General features: G+C 35.1%; 1 protein-coding gene across 1 annotated transcript in view; it reads left to right on the forward strand.

Moving 5' to 3' along the window:
* Positions 1 to 19,122, forward strand: part of luzp2 (leucine zipper protein 2) — a 126,816-nt gene extending 107,694 nt beyond the window's left edge. Inside the window, exons 8-12 of the mRNA XM_051871330.1 lie at positions 5,462 to 5,536; positions 5,785 to 5,952; positions 12,567 to 12,671; positions 16,657 to 16,728; positions 18,550 to 19,122. Of these exons, the coding sequence (XP_051727290.1) occupies positions 5,462 to 5,536; positions 5,785 to 5,952; positions 12,567 to 12,671; positions 16,657 to 16,728; positions 18,550 to 18,654 (525 nt within the window). The 3' untranslated portion in view covers positions 18,655 to 19,122. The remainder of the gene's footprint in view (positions 1 to 5,461; positions 5,537 to 5,784; positions 5,953 to 12,566; positions 12,672 to 16,656; positions 16,729 to 18,549) is intronic.
* Positions 19,123 to 20,550: the final 1,428 nt, after the last annotated feature.

Below are 20,550 nucleotides of genomic sequence, written 5' to 3' on the forward strand. Positions count from 1 at the left end.
CCATCATGTCATTGAACCAAATACTTTCTCAGCTGGTGGAAAAGCTGCTTGTGATGAACTTTGATTCATCATGTGACTCTCATCACCACTGTGATAGGTGGTTGTCAGTGTATTATAAAGGTACAAAACAGATATTACTTCTTCAATAGGTTGGTAAATTAACTTTATATCAGTTAATGAAATATGGTATTTTACTGTCAATTTAAGTTAAATCTGTAAAACCTAAAACTTTGCTACCCTATTTTTTACAGTAAATTTCTGGCAACCACAGCTGCCATTTTTTTTTTTTTTTTACGGTAAATTTAACGGTATATTTTTTATAGTGTAGTGTATTTATTTTATCCAAAGAGAAATAAAGTCAAATATAATTGCTATAAGTTACTTTTATCAACTTTTATGAGTACAAAAGCATTTAGAGCTTCCACAAATGGGGTCTTTAACCGCTTTTAACCATTCTGACTTCTGAGATGCTTTTGAAAGTGCAAACAAAACAATGTGAATGTCACCGTCATAAAAATCATACACAATATACTGCATTTTTGCCCAAAATAAACCAGATTAGGCTAATATGTGCACTCTAATTGAATGGTTTGACCTTTTCATGTGCGATGAGAGTGAAGATTCATGTAAAAAACAGTGACCTTTCCTGCCATGTAGGTTGACCTTTCCTCTCTTATTTGCAGTGTTAGATGGGAAAATGTCAGCTGATATTTCCAGCACATTGCCCTTTGGTACATCATACAAACACTGGGGTTTCACACAAAGTGCATCACTTTAAAACCATTGCTTCTTAATCGGGAAGACAGGCTAACACGTGTTGTAAAATATGTCTCGTATATTTTTAAGAAAGAATATTATTAATTTTGTTGGTTGAAGCGCCTGCAAAACTTTTTCAAAAAGCAATATCCAATCTGCGCTTACCTTCCTCTAATGTGTTTTTATCTGCGCTGTACATCTATTTCTGCCTCCTCTGTTTGAAATCAATGAAGGAAGATTATCCTTCCTCCTTTTATATTCATGATTAAAGAAGTTCTTTTCAGAGTTTATATCTAGAGTTGCCTTTTAAGTACGAGTCTGTTTGAAGAGGCATTGTTCGGTAATGGGAAGCAAAGGTATATTCAGAGGCTTAGGATAGTACGGCAAAGCTCGAGAAGGACAATGAGCAAGATTGCTTTGTCAAAGTATTTTTCCCAGATCTAGCTAGAATTAAATGGATTTTTTTTTCTTATTCAAATCACTGCCATTTATCACAATCATTTTTTGTTGTGAAGTGCCTGAATTATGCACATGTATATGTCACATTATTCATAGGAACATATTGTGTGACAATAGTAATAAACATAGTAATATAAAGCATTAGCATTTGCTTGGTACAGTAGTTGTCCTTTATCACCTGTTGTGCCATCAGTTTTCTTCAGTTCCTGTAGCAAAACGCCTTTCTTGTTTAAGATTTGGCTTTCGTGATCCATCTCTTTGGTGGCTCTGCTCGAAAGATGTCTGTGAAAATAATTACACATAGATTAAAGATTAAATAGATCAAATTGTGATGGCAATGGCATAATAGCTTGTTATAACACAATCAGAATGATTGCAATGTTCTTTGTTTTAATTATATTTTGAATACAGTTGTTTTTTTTTTTTTTTTATAAATCGGCAGCTGCTTAACAAGCAATTAAGGATATTCCACAATCTACTGTGATTATGGTAATATTACATTGATTGAAAACAAATCTCATTACAGAATATCCTACATTGATATACATTTATCAGTCAGTATACAATGAACATTAGAGCAGTGTTTCTCAACCGGTGGGTCGCGACCCAAATGTGGGTCGCAAGACCGTTTGAAGTGGTTCGCGGAGTGTCTAGTCAAAGAAACAACAACATCAACAAAAAAACCTAATTCTTTGAAAACTGTTGACTCTTCTGTCAGCCCTAGTTTAAGTAAAGAGTATCCTATTCATCAGGATCAGTGTCCATGTGTTTTATTAAAGGGGTGGTTAATTATGATTTCACTTTTTAATTATGATTTTTACTTTTTAGTTTGTGTGTAATGTTGCTGTTTGAGCATAAACCACATCTGCAAAGTTACGACGCTCATAGTTCAATGCAAAGGAAGATATTTTCTTTTAAAGAATTCGCATTTTAAGGATTACAACAAATGGCTGGTAGAGACTACAACGAGCTTCTTCCCGGGTTAGTGACATCACAAACCTTAAAATGTACATAAATCCTGCCCCTGAGAACACGCAACAAAGGGGGTGAGGCCATGTTGGGCAGCTTTAGAGAAGAGGAAGAGTTGTTGTAGTAGAGTGTTTTTGCCATGCCGTCATTTTACGCCGGACTGATTCACAAACGAGGGTCAATTCAACGCTGGATTTACACAAAAGATTAACATGACGGCACATGCTAGTCGGTGAGTTGAATCAACTCCACAGCAACTACATAAATTTATCCACTAACCATTCAGAAACGCCCAGTTTCATTCAAAAAGTTGTAACTTCTTCCTGAGTCTCTCCATCAGTGTCCGACTCCGGTTTAAACAATGTAAGGCTGAACACCGTTACTGACAATCCTCATTTTTGGCTGCATGAGATTCTCCAGCTTTGTTGTTGTTGAGCAACCATAGCGTGAGCTGTTAAAGCTCCGCCCTCTTCTGGAAAGGGGGCCGGGAACAGCAGCTCATTAGCATTTAAAGGGACACACACAAAAACAGCGTGTTTTTGCTCACACCCAAATACAGGCAAATTTGACAAACTATAATAAATGATCTGTGTGATATTTTGAGCTGAAACTTCACAGACACATTCTGGGGACACCAGAGACTTATATTACATCTTGTGAAAGGAGCATTATAGGTCCCCTTTAACAGTTCATGTTAGTATTGTGCATTTACCATGCTGTAAAACTGTGGTAACCTTAACCCAACATACCACTTTATTTTCACTTTGTGTTATTTCCTATGTTTTGGGATGGTATTTGTGTGTGTGTCAACAATTTTTGAAAAATAAATTTGCTTGGTTTAAATGCCTAAAAATTTGGGTCACAGCATAATGACCATGGGAAAATGTGGGTCTTATGGCCAAACCAGTTGAGAACCACTGATGTAGAGTCACAAGTTCATTTATAATGTAATACAAAATGAAATATTAAATATTTGCTTGATTTATCCAGCCAGCTGCATTAATCTTATTTTCACTTCTAAATTACTTGTGTTTTGTTGTGTAATAACTCTGTGTGTGTGTGTGTGTGTGTGTGTGTGTGTGTGTGTGTGTGTGTGTGTGTACATGCTTAATCACCGAGTCACTGAGAAAAACACTATCTTAGAGCTATTTTTCTTTAGACTGATGTGTCTTCCATTGATTTTGTTTCTTGCTCAAAACTAAAGGCTTTAGAAGTTTCTAAAGGTTTCACCTCGTTCCGAAAAGACTATTCACAAACAAATGACTTTTTAGCACAAACAAAATGATTCTTCATCTTTTTTTCATGATTTCAGGAACATTTAAACTTGTGAAAATGCAAAATCATAGCCTGTTCATGTTAGATTTTCGATGACTTACTCATATTTAAGAACATTTAAGTCCATTCTGTGAAGAATGAATACTAAATTTCTCTCTTATATCCAAGCTTGTTACTTTTCATCGCCCAGATAACGTGTGCTAATCATCCCAGATGGGGAATCTCTGTTACCTGTTTAGATCTCAATGAGTCTGTTGTTGACTGCACACACAGCGTCACAGTCATATAGCAATATTTATGAAGCTAAACTAATGACATACTGAAGGCAAGTCATTATGTAGTTCTGCCTGAATAAAGAGCATAATGCTCAATTATATAAAGATTCACAGTAGAGCTCACTGAACCAAGAGTATGTTATATCTAGTTACATATAAAGATTGTGCAAAATGAGCAATCTAACATAAGAACCACATCTTTTTTAGCAAGATTTATCTTTACACTATAAAAATAATTGTTGGTTTAACTTAAAAAATAAGTTATCTGGTTGCCTTAAATTTTTGAGTTCATTGAAATTAAAAATGTGAGTTAATACAATGAAGGCGAATGGTTTAATCAACAGAAACTCAAAATATTATGTTATCTGAACCACATTAATTATTGAAGTTGATTTGACAAAAGAAAAATTGTTGTGATTAACAAATCATGAAAATAATTTTTTACAGTGTAGATCTGCTAGAAGATATAAAGATAAATCTAGCTAAAGTTCTTTGGTTAGTTTGCTTATTTTGCACACTTTCTATTCACAAGGTCTTTGAACACATTGAAAATATAGGATTCAAATATAATTTAACCCACTGGTGCTCTTCGGTCATTTTTGATCGAAAAATGTTACGTTTTGGTTTTTTATCATTTTTTTACTTTGTCGGAACGGTACAAAACTTGGTAAAGGTTTTGGCACTTGGTATATGAACACACACATACACACACAAAATCATGGACATGATTCGAAAAGGTTAAATGGTCCTGAAAAAAATAGTCACACTTGTACTCCTTGCGGTCAAAAATAGCCGTATTGGGAAATGAATTTCATCTAGTGGAAACGTTTGGTACTGCACCCAAAAAAAATCTTACTGAAAGCTCATTTTTCTAGATATCAACCTCAAATTTGAAAGACAACTTGTTTAGATTTATGGCTTTGATTTTCTTGCAAATTTAAAGTAAAACATGCTTGGAAAATAATATTAAAAAAAAAAAAAAAAAAAGCTTTATCAAACTAAAATATAGTGCATTAATTTCATTGAAATAATATTAATAATAATAATTGGTCACTTTTGACCACCATGTGAGAAGCACCAGAGGGTTAAACCTGGAAGTAAGAAGCAGGTTTCAGGATTTTGACATTTTTAAAACAAAGAAACAGGTGCTAAATTAAATATTTAAGAAAGTCATATTTAAGATTCTGGACTATTTCTAGGTCATTAATCAAATAAGTAAGTTTGCACTGATAATGTTCTTCCACTGAAGCTCAAGATGTTCTTTGGATCATTCTCAAATCATTCTGTAAATTCATGTTAATTATTCTATTAAATGATTCTCTTAAATTATGCTGATAATATGTGTTGTAATGAAAAATGTATTGAATTAAAAATGTATTATACTGCAAAACATTTCCAGTTGGTTAAACTTAGAAATTAAGTATCTCCTGCTGTCTTAAAAACATGAGTAAACTCAACTTGAAAATGACCTTTGTTTGAACTCACAATGGATTACTCTAGTTTAATTTTTAAAGCTTATAAACTTGAATTCAAAATCCAAAACTTGTCACAGCAATTGGAGTTAAAGAAGAAATAAATTCAAATAATTTAATGATAGATGTTTTACTGTGAGAATAATTTTCGCTAGACTTTTGGAACCCACTTTAAATACTATAAATAGACAGTTTGAACTAAGACTTATGTCAGTTTGGTATGATGATAAGAGCATCAATGCATCTTCTGTGCAGGGTCAGCAGCTGATGGACTTGGAGAATAAACTCAAAGTAGCCAAAGATGAACTGGAGAAGGCAGCACTGGACAAGGTGAGACATGATCCGAACCGCTTCATCATTCCAGTTCAGCTTTAATGTTTTTCCCTTCTGCTATCTTCTAAAATGTAAACTTTGAGAATGAATTCTATTATCTTTTTATGCCAGGGATTTTGCAATTTCAGCAGAGAGCGTGGAGCAAATGAACAGATAAATGGTTTGAGGACAAAAGGATAAGATGACAGCATGATAAACATTTGCCCATTAATCTCATGTGTGTTGTCTCACTTAATTTGTTGCAGGAGTCACAGCTGAAAGCCCTGAAGGACACCGTACATATCTGCTTCTCGTCTGTCCTACACAGCCAGACAGGAAGTTTACACAGATTTCCAGCCACGCCCACCAACCTGTTGAGGTACTCAGCCCTGGTCAACAACTCCAGAGTCACCTTTCAGCAGCCGCATGCAAAGGTACGAACACCAAAACCATTCTCTGATGTGATGAAAAAGCACAGAAAAAGGTTTTAAGAAAAATATTTTAAATGACCATCGGATGTAAAATGACCTAAACAGACTTTTTATGTTGGTTTATTCATGAAGTAATTCCATCAAATATTAAAGGGATAGTTTAAAAAATTCTATCACTTATTCAGTAAGACTTTCTTTTCATTTGCAGAACACAAATGGAGAAATTTGTGGTATGTTTACAGGACAACGATGTACTAAAAACGGGGATCCTCGTTCACACAGATCTGCGAAATTTTTTTTTTTTTTTTTTTTTTGCACTCTCAGACTCCACATTTTCAAATAGTTGTATCTCGACCAAATATTGTCCTATCCTAACAAACCATACATCAATGGAAAGCTTATTTATTCAGCTTGATTGTGATTATGTATAGATCTCATTAAAATAAAATTGACCCTTATGACTGGTTTTGTGGTCCAAGGTCACAAATTGCTTAACTATATTATGTTACAACCACAAAATACAAGAACTCATACAAGGGCAATTCATATCTTTAATAAATGGATGGGCACTGAAGCTATCAACCTTCATAAATGACATTAACGTACCAAAAATGATTTATTCAACTTGCTACATTCAAAATCTCCTGAATCCATATGAAAGCTCTGTGTAAGAAAAAGACTAATGCAAAAATCGTTATTCACTGAAAATCTGCACATTTCAAAGTAAAAACGTGGCGCAACTGCGTTCTATCCAACTTATTTTGCAACGCTGAAGTAAATTATCTATGAATGTGTGAGACTTCTGATTTATTCTCTATATGTAAATAACTAGAAGAAAAATCAAAGTGCAGTAAACAGTAAAACTATTTGCGCGCACAGTAAGCTGTATCTGACATTTATTTCAATGTAAACTCTTGTACCTTCTCTCTCAGTCACCAGAAGGAAATTATTTGATGGATGGAAGGATGGATGGACATCAGCACAATGTTCACCTTTCTTCCTTTTTTTCTGCTGATACCCTATTGTCTGTAGTCTATTACATGCATTTACAAAATTTTCATTTGATGCTGTCTTTAAATTTCGGTCTGTTCATCAAAGGACTTTAGAAGTCATATGGACCTTTTGTGGGGTATTCTATTCCTTTAACAATTGTATTGTCAATCTCATATGCATAGTGCGATTGCAAAAATGAAGAAAAGAGGTTTGTTACTCTGAGGCAGCACAGTAATCTTAGGGTTAAATGTCATAATCCCAAAAGACATACTGTCATCCAAACTGTTAAGTAACAACTCTTTCAGTGCATACAGTACTTAACGGTGCTTGATTTATTTAGCAGACAGTGTGGGAGAATCTGCGTCTATTTTTTCCCTTAGATGACGCAAAAGCACTCAGTCTCAGTGAGAAGTGTTGCTAAGAATCTCAATGCTTATATTCACTACCCAGAGGACAGAGCAGTGCTTTTTGATTACGCTCCAATACTCTTGTCCATAAGCGAGAGGTCTCAGCAGAACCATATTAGAGAACATCAAAAGACCTCATAAAACAAGGCTTTAGCCTTCAGCTTTATTCTCCAAATAAGCTTATTTTATGAAGGGAAAATGTAGGTAGAAGTTAGTAAGACACTGAACTTTGGACATGGCATTCAAAATGTATTATTCTTAAGCACTCATAAAGACATGAAAGGGGAAAAAGATGCAGTATCTTTGCAGATAATGTCAAATTTGTTTAATTTCTTTAGAATCTTTATCTGAAGTGTTTCACCTTGAGCTTTTCAGCAAGACTTTCAATGGAAACCGGACATAAAAAGTCAAGATGTGTTCTCTTGAGATTAAATATGTCATTGTAAAATAAGGTTTTCTCTCAAGTACAAATCATTTTCTTCCACTCAAATTAAGTGGATGAGGAAAAGACATTTGGTCCTCCTTACAGTGTCCCATTCAGCATTTCATTACTGTCCCTATTCATCAAATGTTGGGAACATAATGAGCCTTAATCCTTTCCAAACAGCCGTGCAAAACCTATACTGTCAGCCAGAGCACACTAGTCCCTGCTGCTGAAAGATTCATCAGCGTGAGGTTTTAACAAACGATAGTCGCTTCATATTTAACAGCCGTTGATGGATGTCATGTGCTGTAGCTTGTTAAATTGCATGCAACATTTATGTTTTTGTGCTGTTTGCCTGTTAGCAAATACGTGTATGTGAAGTAGAATATTTAGATCAAAATATCATGGTCCAAATATTAATGCAAATGAATTTAAGAATCATTTATCATTTATATAGGTCCACAAGTAGCATAAAAGCTTAGGTCTTTATAAAATAAACACAAAGCAATAATACAATTTTAATAAATGGCTTAAAATGCAAATTATTTAATATAAATAATATAAATATAATGATCCCATAGGCAATTTATTGCATCTGAAATATACCACTTTGTTGCTAGCTGATTGTTCCAGTATTCAATATCTGTCACTCATGATAGGGGAGGAGAGTGATCCAATCAGCAGTAGGGGGTGTGTCCACTCATGATGAGGGAGGAGAGAGTGAGCCAATCAGCAGTATGGGGCGTGTCCACTCATGATGAGGGAGGAGAGAGAGTGAGCCAATCAGCAGTAGGGGGAGTGTCCATTCATGATGGGGGAGGAGAGAGAGAGAGTGGGCCAATCAGCCGTAGGAGGTGTGTCCACTCATGATAGGGGAGGGGAGTGATCCAGTCAGCAGTAGGGGGTGTGTCCACTCATGATGGGGGAGGAGAGAGAGTGAGCCAATCTGCAGTATGGGGCGTGTCCACTCATGATGGGGGAGGAGAGAGAATGAGCCAATCAGCCATAGGGGGTGTGTACTTATGATGAGGGAGAAGAGAGAGTGAGCAAGATTTGAAGGAAGACTGTAAAAAGAGAGATGGCTGAGAGACATTACAAAAGAGAAAAGATCAGAGGAATATCACTGGAAAAAGAAGGGTTATGATCAGGCAAGATCTTTAGGACCCACGTTAATATTAGAAAAGCTTTCAAGCGCTGGAGAGACCTAAGCGAGAAGGCTTGAAAATGGATGCTGAGGTTGTGTTGTTTCTTCTCCATACATGAGTAACATTGGTTTTGCTACGTGCTGTTGTTGTAATGTCTATAACTGGACACTTTTGAGTGTCATTGTTTGTCTGGAGCTGCAGGCGAATAACAACCAACTCTTGCTTGTATATATACTCTTGTGTACTGTATGTTCATTTTTTGTTCTTCGTTGTCATTAATTCGTCATCTTCCCTTTATTTTTTTTGGCAAAGCATTATTTTGCTTCTCTTCAGCTATGTTAAAGAGAGATCCACTCTTGCATTGTGTGTTTGTGCATTTTGGGGGCGGAGCAATGAATGGAGGTGCGTGTTTGTTTGGCGTGATTTCAAATATCAACAGTGTTTCTCAGAAATCACTTACTGCACCTTTAACTAAATGCTTTACAGGTCATTTTCATTGTTATTTCATGTTAACTAATGTAGTTATCTAAAGTTAAATGAAATCATTTTTTAATGCTTTACCACAATATCGTTCCCTGAACAAAACTGGGTTGGTCGTGCAGCATTTGTTATTGGAAAAACTTCAAACCTAACTTCAAATCCAGAGTTTGCTCAAACTAAACTGAAACGTAATTGGGAAGCCACTTAGCCTGCCTCTTGAGACAGACCTCAGATTGCTGCTGATTGTTGTTGTTGTTGCTGCTGCTGCTGTATTTATGTGTATGTACAGCATACTAAATATGTTATCTGGAAATTACTCAAAGGTAAAACATATGGGAAATTTTAGCAATTCCATTCTGTGTCTGTAGTGGTGTAGAAATTACATCATCTTTAAATTATGTATTTAATAAGTCACATTACAAGTAAACACCAATATGAAGTCTAGTTTGTAAATGCATTAAATTGACAAAATATCTAAAAGTTTTGATCTCTCTGTCTCAAACCAACAGCAGCTGACAACAACAGAACACTGGATGAGATGACGCTGGAAATCATGGAAATGGATCGTGTTAACTCCGTTAATTTGCTATGTACAGTTTAACACAGTTAATTAACTGACAATCTGAACAAACCGAGAACCGAAATATTTATACCACTGCTTTCCCCGCAGGTATTTCTACCAAACATCCGCTAATTAGCTCATCTTAAACCAAAGAGGCCCGGCCGATTAATTAAAGCAGGTGTTTTGAACAAGTAACTCAGACACCAAATCCTAATTTTAATAACTCTTTACAGCAGTCGCCCGACGGCTCTGTCTTGATGCTGTTGGTTTTCTCATGAGAGTTATTTAGAATTGAAATATAGCACATTTCTGATGTAAAAACAAGACTTCTGAGGGCTCCATACAAGATTCATGGATCTGTCCTGAAGTGAAATGTGCAAAGCCTTCATAACCGTGATCTTTACCAGTCTACTGTGTACCTGTGCAACATATAGTCATTTGATTGCATATACACATTTTCCTTTAAAATCTGGACGTTTTAGAACTCGAGTCGATACCAGATGACTATGTTCAAAACTGACTTACTGAAAAACTGGGACTCTACGGATATCATGCTGATTTGCAATGGGGAAGCAATAAGTGTGTCATATTCCATTTCATTCACTCGGAGGAGCAGAGAGTCCCTAAGCTGATTATTGTTATATCATTACTCCTCCAGAGAGACGCTTCAGAGACTGTATGAAGTTTGTTACTGTAGTAGTATTTATCTCATCTGTCTTTGCTCAGTAAATGAGTGATAGGATGTGTGAAAAGCTTTTCCAGAAGCCTCTCTCCACTCAGAGCTTTTTTCTTTAATTTACGCTAATTACACACATTGATTTACACAGAGACACGATTTCAGCACGTATACGTTAATCAGAGACATATTTTCCTGCTGGTTCTGAGTATCTGAAGATTAATAATGCAAATATATATTATTTGATCACATGATCTTTTTTTATTAGTTTTATTATTACTATTATTACAGGCAAAACATAGACATAAGAAATGTCATTCCCCTAAAAAAAAAAAAAGAAAAAAAAAACCCTAAAATAATATTATATAGTAAATTAGCACTATTAGTAGTAAATTTATTTATATATATATATACACACTACCAGTCAAAAGTTTGGGATCGGTAAGATTTTTAATGTTTTTAAAAGAAGTTTCATCTGCTCACCAAGGCTGCATTTATTTAATTAAAAATACAGTAAAAACAGTAATATTGTGAAATATTATTACAATTTAAAATAACTGTTTTCTGTTTGAATATATTTTATAAAGTAATTTATTCCCGTAATCAAAGCTGAATTGTCAGCATCATTACTCCAGTCTTCAGTGTCACATGATCCTTCAGAAATCATTCTAATAGGCTGATTTGCTGCACAAGAAACATTTATTGTGTACAATTGTACAAAATATTTGTGTACAATATTTTTTTTCAGGATTCTTTGATGAATAGAAAGTTCAAAAGAACAGCGTTTATTTGAAATATAATTGTCTTTACTGTCACTTTTGATTGATTTAATGCATCCTTGCTGAATAAAAGTATTAATTTCTTTAATTTCTTTTCAAAAAAATAAAAATAAAAATTCTTACTGACCCCAAACTTTTGAACGGTAGTATATAATGAAAAGCTTTGTATTTCAGATAAACGCTGTTCTTTTGAACTTTCTATTCATCAAGGAATCCTGAAAAAAAGTACACAACTGTTTTCAACACTGATAATAATCATAAATGTTTCTTGAGCAGCAAATCAGCCTATTAGAATGATTTCTGAAGGATCATGTGACACTGAAGACTGTAGTAATGATGCTGAAAATTCAGCTTTGATCACAGGAATAAATTACTTTATAAAATATATTCAAACAGAAAACAGTTATTTTAAATTGTAATAATATTTCACAATATTACTGTTTTTACTGTATTTTTAATTAAATAAATTCAGCCTTGGTGAGCAGATGAAACCTCTTTTAAAAACATTAAAACTCTTACAGATCCCAAACTTTTGACTGGTAGTGTGTGTGTAAGTGTGTGTGTGTGTATATATACACACACACACACACACACACACACACACACACACACACACACACACACATATACATATACATATATATATATATATATATATATACATATATATATATATATATATATATATATATATATATATACAGGTATAACCTATATAATATATTGATATTGATATTATAAACACGTTGTTGTTGTTGTTGTTGTTATTATTATTATTATTATTATTATTATTATTATTATTAATAAAATCTCTATAAACACAGAACCAGCCAAATACTTAGCATTTTTATTGATGTTGTTAGGCTAACTGAACAGATGCCATTTACTGTAAGTCTCTTTAGATAAAAGCTTTTGCTGAATGGAAAACAATAACAGAACAGAACAGTAGAGTCGTAGATCACAATAGAGAGAGAGAGAGCTGACAACTGACTTCAAATGAACCTAAGTGGAAAATTGTCTGTGCTTTATAATAAACCGTCTGGAGAATTTAACCCCAGCACTCTCTTGTTTTTCCTCTTTTTCTTTCTCTCTCTATTCCTTTGTGTCTTTCATAACGTAACATTCTGTTTCTTTATGCTCTCTTCCTTAAGGACATCCCGAAAGTTCCCCGGATCACAACAACAAGTAAATTGCCTGTGAGCAGTGCGGTAATGAGGAGAGAGAGCACAGGACCGAAAGACTGCCAGATGGTGAAGGTAAATCTTTAGTGCCCTTATACTCTAATGGCCACTTCCTTACCCTTTGGACTAAATGGGGCGACTTATGTTCATTGCATCTCAGTGTATCCCTTAGCCATTTAAGATCATTTACAACTTTGCATTAAATTTCGTTAAAGAATAAGCTTTGAGGCCTCGCTCAGCAGTTTTCTCGTGATCAATGGTATATTGAACCGCTGCTTTGGACCAATGAGAAAATATTGCTGCTCCATTTAGTTAAGGGTGAAGTGTGTAATTTCTGTCCCTTTCACGGCACCAAATGGAATTAATAATAATGATTGTTTTCAAACAGATTTTTTTTAAATACTCCCCTTGTCTTCCATTAGTCAGCTAAACATGTAGACCCGCCTCAAAATCACACCATTGGCAGTGGTGTGTGGTGGTGTTTTAAAATGAGGAGGCAAAGTCTTCACATATATATATATATATATATATATATATCTCAAAGGTAAATTTATGTCCCTGTTACACTTAATTTTCCTGGTTAAATAAACATTACATAAAAAAGAGCCAAAATACAACTCTATTTTGTATTTTTACACTAAATATGTAATGTTCTATTTATTAAAACCAAGTATAAATTTCATCAAGTAAGTGTTTTTATGCATTTTTACAATTATTTCAACATAATAACTAAAGGCAGTAACAATTTAAACAATATATATATTATTTGTGAACTAATGTTCAGCTCTTCTTTTTAATAGTCAGCTTATTTCCAGCAGTCATCAAGCTTGTACACACTGGTCACAGACAACAAGATATCTTTAATTTCCCCGAGCTGCTCACTAAAAACTCCCACAGTAATCACGTTTTCAGGCCATTTCAAGTTTGATTTTGACGTGACATAAAGCGGTGATATCTAAGTGGCTGAGTTGTTTTACTTACTTTTTAATTCGTTTTACCATTAACGCTATTATTGTCCTCATTGGGGCCGAGTCGAGAACATGCACGTAAACAAGAGGTGGGATATGTCACACGAACCAATCACATCCAATCATAACAGATCATATCCAATCATAGCGCGATGGAGGCATTGCCTCCTGTCATGTGACTTTCACCCATTCATTCATTCATTCATTCATTCATCAAACTCACGCTTTAGGGGGTCTGTTATAAGTCAATGAGCTGAGAGGAGGCAAGCCTCCCCCTGTCACTTCACCTGCATGTGTCACTGTTGGTCACAGTAACTTAATAAAAACGAGTGACTTTTACACTTTTTAATGTCACATTTTGTAATATTTGCATTGTTTTATTTTTGTAATATCGATTATTTTCCCATCCAGGTTCTTTTTTTTTTTTTTTTTTTTTAGAAGACACTACCTTTGGTGAGCCAGTATCGTTTTGGGCTAGTCAGAGGGGCTTTTGCACCAGAGGAACATTTTTATAGTCATATAACTAAGGTTGGAAGTACCCGCTTTTTGTCATGTTCGCACAGCAGAACATGGGAACAAATTTAGTTGTACACCTTTTGGGGGTCTAAATTAACTCCTACTTCAGAGTAGGGTCTAACTCAACACAATAGGAACTACCAGTGATACGCTGTATGTAAGTGTATGTTGATTGGCTGAATCCATACCATACTGTAAGAAACACCGGTACCCGCCATTTTACATATACTTAGTATCTCTTAATCACTCACACAAGTGCTCATCAGTTAGCTGTCTAATGTTGTTGAGTTTTTTGTTGTCGTTCTGTATCATCCTTTTATTTTTTTGACTGTCAAAATATATGACAATAAAATGACTATATTTAACCAGATTTTTCTGTAATATATTGCCTCCAAGATATCTAAAAAAATGACCTGAAAATGATTATGGTTTCTCTTTGTCATCTTTGGAGGTATTTGAAAAACTTTTTGTGCAGATTAAACTGATTATGATCCCATCCCCAGAAACACTCATAGGTATGTTAAGCATAACGCAACTTTACTTGATCTTCGGTTGTCATCAGTTGACACGTGGGATCCTCTATTCTGGAAGGTTTGAGACAGTGCTGGGAAGATGAACTGGGACCAATGCATCACAGAAATCAGCAGAGCAGAGAGCAGTACTGTAGGCTAGACGAGATACATCTCACTGACTGCTGACATGCACTTATCAACTATAATGACAGGATTGTGTGTGTGTGATTGTGAGTAAGTGGCAGTGTGTTAGCTGAACGTGTGTGTATGTGTGTGAGGGGAAAATAGCCACGTGAAGAAGAGACAGGAAACAAAGACAGACAGAAAGAGAGAGAGAGAGAAACACGGGATCCCAGGGAGAAGGTGTCATCCTCGGTAGATGACATGCCATGAAAATTGTCTAATGAAAATGTTCCCGAAGCAGCTCTCACCCTGCTGATGGTACTGACTGATGAGAGCAGTGTGATGGAGCCCTGAGACTGAACTGAGACACTGTGAGTGAGATAAAACACATTAGTGTGACTTTCTCACCAGTGCCATCTTATCATTTATGAATGCTGCTAAATGTTCTCTCTTACTAAAGATCAAGTTATTTAGCATAGATTAGTGTGTGTTTGAAGACAAAACCACAAGTTAGTTTCTTCATTATTGTAGTTTTTATTATTAATAAATTGTTTCAGAAAAAAAGTAACAGAAATAATGCAGTATCTATAGTTTTATCAGTAAGTTTTACAGTTTAAAGGGGTCCTTGATTATGATTTCACTTTTTTAACTTCAGTTAGTGTGTAATGTTGCTGTTTGAGCGTAAACAACATCTGCAAAGTTACGACGCTCAAAGTTCAATGCAAAGGGAGATATTGTCTTTTACAGAAATCGCTTATAACAAACAGCTGGTAGAGACTACAACAAGCTTCTTCCTGGGTTGGTGACATCACAAACCCTAAAATTTACATAAACCCCGCCCCCAAGAACACCCAACAAAGGGGGTGAGGCCATGTTGGGCTGCTTTAGAGAAGAGGAAGAGTTGTTGTAGTAGTGTTGTTGCCATGCCGTCATTTTACGCCGGACTGCTTCACAAACGAGGGTCAATTCAACGCTGGATTTGCACAAAAGATTAACATGACGGCACATGCTAGTGGATGAGTTGAATCAACTCCACAGCAACTATATAAATTTATCCACTAACCATTCAGAAACGTCCAGTTTCATTCTAAAAGTTGTAACTTCTTCCTGAGTCTCTCCATCGTCGACTCCGGTTTGAACAATGTAAGGCTGAACACCGTTACTGACAATCCTCATTTTGACTGCGTGAGATTCTCCAGCTTTGTTGTTGTTGAGCAACCGAAGCGCGAGCTGTTAAAGCTCCGCCCTCTTCTGGAAAGTGGGCTGGGAGCAGCAGTTCATTTTTCAGTGCTGATATTTGCTACTCATTTATCTCTGCTGGCTTCAGTGCATTCTTTAAGGTATTCTTCGAGGAAACAGCACTTGAAGCTGACCTAGGCAGTGAAGGAAAATGAACATACTGTATGGCAAGAGTTTTAGATGGTTACTCTTTACTGCCTATATAAAGTTGTTTTTTTTGGCTGGCACCATTCTATAACACTTCCATTAAGTTAACCTCCCTGTTGTTTGTCCTGTCAGAATAAAAAAATGAGGGTGTATTTTCCAGTTAAACACAGTCTCTTGTAGTCTTGTACTCTTCTATTTAATGTGTTACTCCAAAACATCTTTCTAGCTTGTTTCAGAGCTCCTAGAGACAAGCATATAAAACATTTCCTTAAAATACTCCATCCCTTGAGCAACATGATTAATCTGTTTTCTATGCAACATTGTATAATCTCATAGCTCAGGGCTTTTGTGGAAAATGTAAACAGCAAACAATTATATCCTATACAGTATCACTGCTCCATTGTGGCCACAGATGTATTTTTTATTTTTTTTTTAAGACTTGGATTTAAAAAAAAGAAAAGTCGTCTATCCCCTCCGCTCCGTGCTTGATCGTAAGATAATCTTGTTTTCTTTTTAAACGAACATGTTCTTTTCTGTCTCTCTTTGTATCTTCAGGTGGGAGCAGACTGTTCCCAGAATCAGACCGAGAGTTCATCTGAGATGAAAAAGACATTTGGACACAGTCAAGTGAGTGTTCTGATGTGCCGTATTGAACGAATTAAAGAGAGAGTTCACCTGAAAAATACAAATTCTGTCATCAGTTACTTACCCTCTCCTCCTTCCAAACCGGTATGACTTTTGTTCATCTGTGGAACATGATCAAAAGAAGATTTTAAAAGAAAGTTTCAACAGTTTTTTTTTTTCCATATGAAAGCAAAACGTAATTGGAATTCAAAAGATCTTCTTTTGTGTTCCGCAGAAAACCAAGTAAATTATTTTCATTTTGTTAGGGGGGTAAACTACACTGCTGGGTTAAAAACAACCCAAGTTGGGTTGAAAATGGACAAACCCAGTGATTGGGTGTTTTAACCCAGTGGTTGGGTTAAATGTTTGCCCAAAGTGCTGGGTAGTTTTATTTAACTCAACTATTGTTTAAAAATTACTGTAGTGCTTGCTTAAAATGAATAAATTATTAAGTTTAATGATTATTATTGTTGCCTGTAGTAATTGTGTCTGATTTTTAATTTCCAACATATTTTGGGTTCATTTTAAGTCAGCCATACAGTAATTTTTAAACGATATTTTGGTTAAATAAAACTGCCCAGCATGTTGGGCAAACATTTAACTCAACCTCTGGGTTAAAACAACCCAGTCACTGGGTTTGTCCATTTTCAACCCAACTTGGGTTGTTTTTAACCCAGTATTTTTTAGAGTGTATGATTTAATTACAAAAAACTATATATTTTTTGTCCACTTCCGTACAAGTATATTCCAAGTAGCATCTACAATGGAGTCCAAAGGTCTGAAACTTGTGAAAGTGAAAATGCTTATTTTAATTTAATACATTTACATATATTACTTTCATTTTTTCATTACAAATTACAGTATAATTCAAAACCTTTTGAAAGAAATAAATACTGAATGAATTTAGTATTAATTTAAAAAAACAAGTACACATTAAATTGATCAAAAGTGACAGTAAAGACATCTGTAATGATTTTGGTTTCAAAGAAATGTATTTGACTTTCTAGTCATTAAATAATCCTGAAGTATCACGGTTTCCACAAAAATATTAAGCAGCACAAAGGTTTTCAACCTTGATAATAATAATAATAAACGTTTCTTGAGCAGCAAATCAGCATATTGGAATGATTTCTGAAGGACAGGACACTGAAGACTGGAGTGATGATGCTTTGCATCACAGGAATAAATTACATTTTAAAAATATACTAGAATAAAATATGTGCAGAATATTAATTAATTTATTTCTTATTAATTTTACTGTCCATCATAATATTTCTTTGTTTAAAATAAAACTAAATTTTATTATCAGGTTTAAATAAAATTTGCAATTCCAGATTTTTAATGTGATCTCAGACCTTTTGACTCCAATGCAAATTATTAAAGTGAAAAAGTCACATGTCCCATACTCGCAATTTGTGCTCTGCATTTCACACACAGCAGTGAGTATTGAACACACACACACACACACAACGTGAACACACACCCGGAGCAGAAATGTGCCAAAATTCGCATAATACATTCAAATGCATCTCTGAGCCTCCATATTATCCGTTATATAAGTGATCTGTCACAACGCAGTAAGCGCAGACGTACACACACCCTTTCACAGATAACTATTTGCTCCAGTGCTAAGCAGTGTCAGCCCTGAGCACTGCAGCAAGCGGTGACAGGTTCTGTCAAATTATAGGTCAGTCTGACGGCGACAGGGGAAATGGAGAGGAAGGTGTAAATGTCTAATCACCTGCTCTGTTTGTGCCAGACTTCAGAGCCCCGCTGCACTACGATATGCATGTATTCTCTTCTCTTGTCATCTCTGTTCTACAGTCCAAGACCCCAGAGCAGATCGGACAAGGCCAAGCAAGGACAGCAGAGGAAAGTGGGAAAACAGACGGAGACCTAAAAAAGACACAAATGGACAAACACAACTAAAAGGACAGTGGAAGACTTGGCAGATTTTCTGCATGGTAAAAATGATGTCATATCTGTTTAAGCCCCTCTTCATTCACTGAGCTTATAAGCACACACACACACACACACACACACACACACACACACACTGTAGGCAAACACAAACAACGACAGACACAGAATACTCAGTCTAACACCGCTAATGTAGAAAAAGAAATTCCCAACATTTGATTTTGAACTTTCTTAATAAAAAAAATAATAAAAAAAATACAACAACCACATAGTATGGCATGCATTATAGAGTTTTAGATATTGATTTTACAAGGTTACGATGGTACTGGTTGTTTATTTTTCTTTTGTTCACTATCTATTTTGATTCTTTCTTTCTTTTTTCTCCCAAAGTGAGGACACAATGTTCTTTAATTTGTGTTGTTTGTAATTAAAAACTATTTCTGGCACCGCAGACCAGAAATTCAGTGTTAAAGGTCACGCTGGGGGTCATTTGAGTTCTGTAAATTTACACATGAGGTCAAATTCAAACTTTTGTCTAAGCAGCTTCTGAAAATATTGAACTATTGAATACTGTATGTCCTGAAAGCCAAATAGGGCTGCACAATTTAGGGAAAAAACTGAATTGTGATTTTTCTGATAAATTGTGATTTAAAATGTGATTTTATTATTATTACTAAATAAAAACATTAAACAAAATAAGAAATATTACTATTGTAAATTAAAATAGAGCATTTAAGAAAAATATAATAATAATAATAAAAATAATAGTTATAGTAATAATAATAATTTTATTTTACAGTACAACTGTAAAATTACAATAATAAAATTTTAGTCTTAATTTCTTCATTTTCAAATGTTAAACCATCAGAATTCAAGAATCAGATTTCCTGATAATGTACTCACTCCCATGTCATACAATATGTTATGTCTATATTTCTTCAGTCGAAAAGAAATTAAGGTTTTTAAGGAAAACATTCCAGGATTTTTCTCCATATAGTGGACTTCTACGGCTACCAACGGGTTGAAGGTCCAAATGTCAGTTTCAGTGCAGCTTCAAAGAGCTCTACATGATCCCAGATGAGGAATAAGGGTCTTATCTAGCGAAACGATCAGTCATTTCCTAAAAAAATAAAAATGTAAATACTTTTTAACCACAAATGCTCGTCTTGCACTGCTCTGCGATGCGCCACGCATTACGTAATCACACAGGAAAGGTCACGCATGATGTAGGCGGAAGTACCAAAGAAGTGTTTACAGAGCAAAAAAAAAAGGTAAAACAACAATGTTGGACAATTTTGAAGTTGAAGGAAAAAATGAGATCCGTCCTACCGTGGTACTTCCGCCTACATCATGCGTGACCTTTCCAACGTGATTACAACGTGGCGCATCACAGAGCAGTGCAAGATGAGCTTTTGTGGTTAAAAAGTATATACATTTTTATTTATTTTTTTAGAAAATAACCAATCGTTTCACTAGATAAGACACTTATTCCTCGTCTGGGATCGTGTAGAGCCCTTTGAAGCTGCACTGAAACTGACATTTGGACCTTCAAACCATTGGTAACTGTTGAAGTCCACTATATGGAGATATGTTTTCCTCAAAAACCTTAATTTCTTTTCAACTGAAGAAAGAAAGACATGAACATCTTGGATGACATGGGGGTGAGTAATTCTGAAGTGAACTAATCCTTTAAGGTTAATCAAGCCGGTCCGAGACTCTGAAAACACCAGATCATAAGCTGCTCACGTGTAAAAGAACACAGCGCTGCGCATCACTCTGAAACAAGCAGTCTTTGCGATTCGATAATCACACTAAGCCATATCACGTTTTCGGTTTTATTCCGATTAATTGTGCAGCCCTAACAGAAACAGAATCAATCTCAATTCAGCTAAAATTACAAAAAGA

This window comes from Ctenopharyngodon idella, chromosome 18, assembly GCF_019924925.1.
Source record: "Ctenopharyngodon idella isolate HZGC_01 chromosome 18, HZGC01, whole genome shotgun sequence".
Taxonomy (NCBI): Eukaryota; Metazoa; Chordata; class Actinopteri; order Cypriniformes; family Xenocyprididae; genus Ctenopharyngodon; species Ctenopharyngodon idella.